This window comes from Leucopleurus acutus, assembly GCF_964270905.1.
Source record: "Leucopleurus acutus genome assembly, chromosome: 6".
NCBI classification, from domain to species: Eukaryota; Metazoa; Chordata; class Mammalia; order Artiodactyla; family Delphinidae; genus Leucopleurus; species Leucopleurus acutus.
Genome location: NC_139149.1, coordinates 58837121 through 58845461, shown reverse-complemented (window position 1 = coordinate 58845461; position 8341 = coordinate 58837121). Strand labels below are relative to the sequence as shown.

The 8341-nt window shown below is 49.1% G+C and overlaps 1 protein-coding gene across 1 annotated transcript in view; it reads right to left on the bottom strand.

The window, feature by feature from the left end:
• Nucleotides 1-7916, bottom strand: part of ITGA6 (integrin subunit alpha 6) — a 75553-nt gene extending 67637 nt beyond the window's left edge. The window contains exon 1 of the mRNA XM_082841147.1: nt 7732-7916. Coding sequence (XP_082697273.1) covers nt 7732-7913 — 182 coding nt within the window. The 5' untranslated portion in view covers nt 7914-7916. The remainder of the gene's footprint in view (nt 1-7731) is intronic.
• Between the last annotated feature and the right edge of the window lie 425 nt (nt 7917-8341).

Below are 8341 nucleotides of genomic sequence, written 5' to 3'. Positions count from 1 at the left end.
CATATCACTAACCAATGTGCCCCTGGCATAGTATACCAGTTTATTTTTATTTCTATACTCCCAGGCTTATATAGCCAATTTCTCTAAAAGGTTTTTCTTATATCTGAAATGGCTTTTCAAAAAAAGTAATCTTCGGATTGTATGACATGTAAAACATACCCAGCTGGTTGGCAAATAAACACGCGAGCAGACAACCAGGGCTCCCTGTCACCTGTTTTTGCCTTCTGCCCTTCCTTTTGTGGCACTTTCTCCATTCCCCCTCATTCAATTCGGAACAGTCATCTTTACCATTTAATTGGTTTTTGAGACTTGAAGTTCTCTAAAGTCTTTTTGCCAATTTGGGATTAGATGAAGTGACAGCAGTATCCAACACTGGAATCCAGTACTGTGGCCGTGCGGGGAAGGTGGGCTGCTACACTGTGGCCTATGAAGGTGTCATTCGGCAAACACACCAACCACGCATCAGGTGAACTGATTTAGAATTGTCTTGCCCTGTTTGTCGAAACGGAAAAGCCAGACAGCAGTGGTTTAGATGGTGATCATTCTACCCTGTTACTAGGCTAATAAGGACCAACACTGGTGAAGAGCCAATTGACCTGTCCCAGTTCACAACTAATTAACAATTAGCCTCAATTTAGTTCCAAGAGATCTCTGTATGCAATTCTAAATGCCAGTTTAACAAACAAACATCTGCTAGAACGTGACTTTCACACTTTGTCCATGCATTTTTCAGCTTTAGGCAGCTTCATCATCAACAAATCAGATCCAGCTTTGCACAAGCTCCTTCCTACCATACATTAGTGCCAAACAAAGGACTATGAAAAATAAATCGTCATCAGCCCTGCCCTGGGTGGAGTGCACATTACCCAGCCTACCAGGAATAAGGTGGGAGCTGAGACTTTGAAAGTCACAGAGGTCTGAGAAGATCTGGAAACCAGACAGTATGAATCACTCCACCCTGTAACTGCACAATCCACCCTCCGTGGGTAGCCTATGCCCGAAGCCCCTGCCGTCCGGAACCTCATCATCCCCGCACCAGTCTGCCCATTCATCTCCTTTGCTTACTGAAACCCTGCTGGTGTTTATCTACCGCGTGGCAGCTACCAAAAGGCCACAAGGCGTGGTTCTTCTGAGGTGTACTTTCCAAACATGTAACTGTAGAATGGATGCGAAGGGAGGATGGACACTTGAACATTATCAAAATCAAACCCCAAAGGAGAAAGCACACACTGCACAGGCCAGGAAGCATGGAAGATGTGGACTGAGAACCAACTTGCCCAACATGTCATGGCCACTTCACCTCTCACAGCCTTGGTTACCACATTTATTTAACACACACACAAAGTGCTTATTACTCTGAGTCAGGACTAGTCTAAGGTGCAATTATCCTCCCTTTACAGCTGAGGAAAGAGACCCAGAGAGATGATGTATTGTGATTTATAATAATACATTTGGCTTTCCTTCCACTGTTCCTGCCACAGGGCTCCTAAAACCCTTGGAATTTCCTAAGTAAGGAGAGCGACAAAGATGTCTTTTGTTATGGTAATGAGATGGCCAAGGGACTGCACCTGGGAGGGGGGCTGGTTGCCAGGAGAACCAGGCACTTGATTAGAGGGCTGGAACTCTCAGCCCCACCTTCCTGACCTCAGGGGAGGGAAGAAGGGCTGGAGGTTGAGTTCAATCAGCAATGGCTAATCATTTAATCAGCTGTGCCTTATGTATCGAAGCCTCCATAAAAACCCAAAAGGATTGAGTTTGGAGAACTTCGGGGTTGGTGACCACGTGGAGATGTGGGCAGAGGGGCGTGCTAGGAGAGAGCACGGAAACCCCACTTTCCCCATACCTTGCCCTACGCATCTCTTCCACCTGGCTGTTCTTGAGTTGTATCTTTTTATAATAATCTGGTAATCTAGTAAATAAAATGTTTCTCTGAGTTCTGAGAGCCACTCTAACAAATTAATCAAACCCAAGAAGGGGGTCATGGGAACCTCCAATTTATAGCCAGTCCGTCAGCAGAGGGGACAACCTGGACTTGACATGGGCATCTGAAGTGGGGGAGAGGCAGTCTTGCAGGACTGAACCCTAAATCTGTGGAATCTGATGCTATCTCCAGGTACAGAGTGTCAGAATTGAGTTGACTAGTATCTGAGAATGGCTTGGCGATGTGTGTGGAAAACCCCTACATGCTGGAATGCCAAGCAGAATCATAGGTATCCTGCACACTGTCACAGCTAGTAAATGGCAGAGCAGGATCTGATCCCATCTAGCTCTAGACTCTAGTTGGGATCTAGACTCTAGCTCTAGAGTCTGCTCTTATCCACTACACTATTTCTGCCTTCTGTGTGAAAAATAAAAGCTCATCTAGCTCAATCTTAGAAAACTTTATGAACAGATGGAAACTAGTACAATAGATCTGAACTGAGTCTAGAATTATATTTTTTATAAAGAGATTCCCCAAATTACCTTGACGGCCAGCCAGATTTGAGAACCTCTAAGGTTCCTCGCAAATATAGTTATTTGATTCTAAACTTTTACCCCAAAACACAAGGGTAAGATGAGCAGTAAAGCTCCCAGGGCCCTTTACTGCAGGGCTCAACCTTGACCACCCTCCCAAAAGGCCATTAGCTCTCAGCTGAGAGTGATCCACCTGGTTCACCATTCTACAGCTCTCACTGGAGAGGGTCAGCAGCTTCCTCACCATTGCACTTAAGAGCTCCATGTATCCAAGATTCCCTTACTAACCATGAATAGGTAAAGCTTTAGCCATCAATTCACAAGTGCCCTCACATTCTTACTTCCATCTGCCCTCCACACCCTTGTCAAGTAGCTTCCAGGATCTTACGCTACGGCCATCCTTCTCTATCTAGTCTCGTTTTAACAACCAGCAGATCCTGAGTACGCACTGCAGTGCAGGTCAGCCTGTATTTCTGGGGTTAAGTTCTAAAGTCTGCCTTTAAGGCAAAAGTCAAGTGTAATTAAAAATCACCTATAAAAAAAAAAATCACTCATGAAAATCCCTTAGCTGGGACCTGGGCCCTTGAGAACTCAAAAACCAAGAATTGAGGTCTTGTGGAGTCTTTGCGTTACCACCATAGCTTCTCTTTCCCTGGGGGAGCAGAGACCAATGCCTACCTACGGTGAGCAGGGAAGGACAGAGGGCTAAATAAAGGGATTTCTCCGTCTCTACCCTGGGCTGGAAAAATTGATTTCACAAGTTAAATTGAGTGTATGATATGACTCCATTGTACTTGCAAGGCATATGCTACGTGCCATCAGGCAAAGAAATGAACGTTAAGACCCCTGCCCTCACATAACCTATAATCCAGCTGGGAGAGATTAGATCATCCTCTGAAAATGGCAGATAACCGATATACACAAAACCATCAGAACGTGATACGAAGGGATACGGACATTCAAAGGAAGAAGAAGTGCTGTAGTATGGGTTGGGCTCAAAAGGCTTTCATGGAGAAATTTAAACTGGTTCTTACAACATGAATATGTTCTTCAAGGTGGGCTGACTCGGAACCAACCAGGGTTCCAGGTAAAACTGACCCTGTTACTTAAGCAAAGGATAGTATTTTCTATTATGTCTCCACTTTCTATCTTGAAAGTGCCAGATAATTCACCTGCCACTTCGTCCATAGCAATAAGTTAGGTCAAGGTTCTTAGGGGAACCAGGCACCATAGTTCCAGCACTATTTGGTTACAAAGCTTAAATTAAATCTTGATATTATTGTTACGCTAAAATAGAGAATTATACAACTAAGAACACAGTACTTGCTTCTTTACAATAGTGTAACACTTTATTACATGAGCATTTCACCTGACTTTCCCGACATATGACACATACCACAAAAATACTTTTCTTTTTTGACCCTAAGTCATTACTTGGATAGGCTCACACCAGCCTGTGTTCAAATTCAACTCGTCCATTTCTGCTTCCTTGCAGAGTCCTAAGATCTCCTCCAAGTCTCCCTGCCCATTTTGTCTCTTTCTCGACTCTGAGGACTCAAGGTGACTGAGACAGTCCCTGGACGATGGCCCTGAGCCGCATGGCACTCTGAATGAATGCAAGGAAGCAAGTACTTAAGTACACATCCTGGACACAGTTCTGATCCTGGGCTGGCTCCAGTCACCCCTCACTGGGCTTTTTCAGAAGGGGAAGGAGTGACAGGCAAAGAAGGACCCGGAAGCTGATCCAAGGCCAGCTGGAATAAGGGTCAATAGGAAGAGAGTCCAGGCACAGATACTTAAATAGACAGCCTGACCCACATGGGGAGCAATTTAATAAATCTACCGCACATAGCACATTTCCAAAATTCAGATGCTGGCCAATTTCTCCAGGTCTGAAGGAGGCTTCTGACTTTTCCTTTTAGAGGTGGAATGAGCGTGAGTCAGAAATACCAAGTTCACATCCAGATTTTGTTAAGATTCTGCTTAAGCACTCAAGAGACTTTAGACATTTCCTAACTTTCAGCTTCAGTTTCTTCATCTATAAAGGGAGCTAGTTGGACTAGATGATCTCTAGTTCAGTAAACACGATTTTAAGAGCGGAAGCATCGCAAGTCTGAGAAAAACCAAGAGCAAATGTTAGAGTCAGAACAGAAGCGACAGTGGGCCTGGAGAGCCTTAGGAAGACGGCAGTGATCAGAAAGTTCCCCAAAATAAGAAAATGGCAATTGGATTAGACCCAGGATTGCTCCCTGAGGATATCACTTATCTCTTCCTTCCAGATTCTGCCCTGCGGTCATACACAGATCCGTCTCTTCCCAGAAGAGCTAAGAGGGATGATTCACGGGATGGACATACCCACAGATGCCACCCCCTACTTTCTACCTAGGCAGGGTGACTCAACCTTAACTACCTAAGAGAAATGAAAGATTCCAAGGTCCTCAGACCTCAGTAACTCAGCCAACCATCTAAGAACCTTTTGGAGTCTGAAACTTCTTTAATACACAGCCGAGGAAAGTTTACAAGTCTCTATTTCAATTTTACAGTCCCCAGAGTTCTAGGAACACCCAGCATGTTTTAAGGCTCTCAGATACAATATTATTCTGTTATAAAATGTTAAGTAGAGTTTAAGATGTTATTAAATATTTAAATGGCATCGTAGAAAGTTTAACCCGCAAACATCTATGGTTTGTTCCCATAATTCTGCATTCATCTGCTATGCCCACACATCTTTGGTATTTTACTTCTCCTGCCTCAGTAAAGTCCCCTGTTCAAGAAATTAACTTTTGTTATAAGTCTAAAATGGATTAAAGTTAAATTGCTTTGAAAATGGGTTTCATAAATGTGACTACGTTTAAATTACCCAACCTACAATAACCTTTGACTTTACTCTTTGGCAGAGTGAGAATCACAGGATGTTTAACACCTGTGGAGTAGCAGGGCACACAGTAGGAATTCAGTTACTGCTTCTAAATGCATCAGCATTTAGTCAGCAAATACCCATGCCAGGCAGGAATCAGGCACTTTGCATGTTATCTCTTAATCCTCACAACAACCCTATTAAGCAGTAATATCTCCGTTTTACAGATAAAGACACTAAGGCTCAAAGTAACAGCTGAGAAGGAATTCTGAGCTGAGGTCTCTCTCACCAGTTCCCTGAAATACGCCCACTGAGCTTTTCCATCAAGTACAGAGTTTAGGAAGCTGGCCCAGAAGTTGTGAGGTCTCAGCCTCACCAGCTGTTATTTACACACATCCTTTACTGACAAAGGTTACAACTGATGTGGATACGGCCTGTGTGTGCTGGTTCTCCTGGTGGGGCCAATGCTGCTGGAATACTTTACCAAAAGAAGCGATTGGGGGTGGGGGGAGGGGAGGGGCGTGGGGGTGGGGGACGCAGCATTTGACATAAACCACAGCCCCTTAGAGTGTGGTTACTGCCACACTCTGAGCTCGAAGGAAAGATACACTCCCCTTAGAGTGAGCTGCTCCTCTCCTTCAGTCCCTAAGAAGAGCATTTCTAGAAGGCATCATACCCCAAACACAGGCTGCTTCTTACTTACTTGCAGCAGCTCTAATAGAGAAGCCCACCAGAGAGAACAAGCTTTAGCAAGCATGCGGCTAACCTTAGTGACAACAGAGATCCTGGCTGAAGTCACGTTTTGCAAATCTCCACCAAGACACTTTCTTGCCCCAGTACTTCCCCTTCACAATCTTTGCTTGAACAAGTATTTCAAGGAAACCACCAGCTTCAGTAGGCATCTGGCGCAGAGAATGCTAAGGAGAATGTACTCCCCCTGCGGGCCCACGATCATTTCTGCACTAACAAGTTCATTCTCCTTATGGGTAGATGCACATCTACAAGCTCAAGTATTCAGAGACACTAAGTGTCATCCATTCACTGAGTTACCAGAAACCACCTTCCATTTCAAATTTACAGCATAACCATTATTTCTACTGAGAGAAAGCAGCGTATAAGCAGCTGGCCAGGCCTGCAGACCACCCCCAACTAATTTCTTTGCTTCACTAGCAGGTGTTACCAGAAAAATCTGACTTTAAGATTCAGGGACCCGCAACATTCACCAATTCCAAAGTTCTCAATTGCTGAAATCAAGAGGTTTCCTCCAGCCCTAAAATCCCATTCCCCTCTCATAAACACAAAGTCCTCTCTCCTGTAGCTGCACTTTGCTTTCTTCGCTCTGTTGGTCCTGGAAGGACCTCAGTTCAACTAAAGGCCTGTGGGGAGGGGGGACCTTTTGTGAGTTTATTTTTCGGTAGCACAGATCAAGAATGTAGCTCACAGCGATTACGGCGACTAAGCTCCCAAATACCCTCTCCAGCCTAAAGAGTTTGATCATGTGGGAACCAAACACTGTCTCCAAAGAAAAAGAGAGGCTAAGAGTGCCGGTCTCCACTTTCTCCAGGGAAGAGCACTGCTCTGCCATGGTGCGGGGCTGTCACTTCCAAACCTTGTTTGCAAAGCACCAGCCCAGATCGGACATTTTGCTTTCACCCCTCGGCAGGGTCTGCCCAGTGCAGGGGCCCAGAGGGTCTCGGGTGGCGCCGGACGCTTTGGGGCTTGGGCGACGGGTCGGCCACACCACTAAGAGAGTCTTGTTTTCTCAGCTGATCTAGCCTGCGAACAGGTGCGTGGTTAGTTCCATCTTTTTGAAAAGGGGAAAGGCATGTAAAAGTCTCTCCTACTGGAGCACCCGCCCTTCGGGGAAAGCCTCGCAGGACGTGATGAAAGGTGGCTTTCCAACTTGTGCGGGGCGCGCGAGTCTGCGGGGGGCCGCGGTGCTCTCTGTGAGTTTGGGAAAGGCCTGGATCTCCCTGAACGACCCTCCCAGTCACCTCACCGCAGCGTACAGCGACCCTCCACCCCACGTCACCCCCGCCTAGCACACACGTGAAGCTCAGCAAAGCATGCCACCTGCCGGGTTCCCAGCAAACGCCCAGAGGGAAGGACAGCCGGAAAACACTTTGTTTAAAAAAAAAAAAGTAAACTCTCCCGGGGCCGAGGACAGCCCCGCCTGGCACCGGGGCCGCGGTCCGCAGGGGTCGGCCCCCGGATTCTCCTCCTTCCGGGGCTGAATGGGGGGGAGGCGCGGCGCCGGGCGGGGCCGGAGGCGAGCGCGCGGGGCGTCGCGCCCCGCTCCCCCCGGGGGCCGGCGGAGTCCCGGGCAAGGCAGGGCCGGCCGGCGGGAACGCGGCGCGCCCTCGCCCCGGTTCGCTCGCGGGCCGGCGCCCCGATGGGGTGGGCAGAATAGGGGAACTCACAGCCGCTTGTCCTCGGGCTGCAGCTGCCAGTGCATGGCCAGCGAGAAGCCGAAGAGGCTCCCGGAGTCCCCGGTTTTCTCGATCACATTGTCCTCGCGGGTGTCCAAGTTGAAGGCGGCGCCGAGCCGCGGCAGGAGCCCCGCCGACAGGTAGAGCAGCCACAGTCGCCCCGCGGCCGCCATGGGCCGGCGCACCGGGAGGGGAGCGGGAAGCTGCGCGGCCGCCCTGCGCTGCGGGCTGGGTTCGAGGCTGCCGCCGCGGCCACCTCGGTCTCCTCTCGCCGCCTCGCCCGGCCCCACCCCCGGGACGAGTCGCGCTCTCCGCCTGGCCGCTCCCCCTCGCGGGCAGCTCCCGACCACTGAATGAGCCCGTTGTTCTCTGGAGACTCGCAGGCGTTTTATCAAGTGACGAGGACGCCGGCCCCGCCCCGTCCCTCCCCACCCCCTGGCCCCTCCTCGCACGCCCGCCGCCGGCACCTTCCCGGCCGGCCCGGCTGCGGTGCGGTGCGGCGCGGCGCTGCCCCTCCCAGCCGCCCCGCACCTGGCCCGGAAGCTGCGGCGGGGAGACCCGGAGGCGAGCTGCGGGCCGGGCAGCCCCAGCTCGGGTGTCC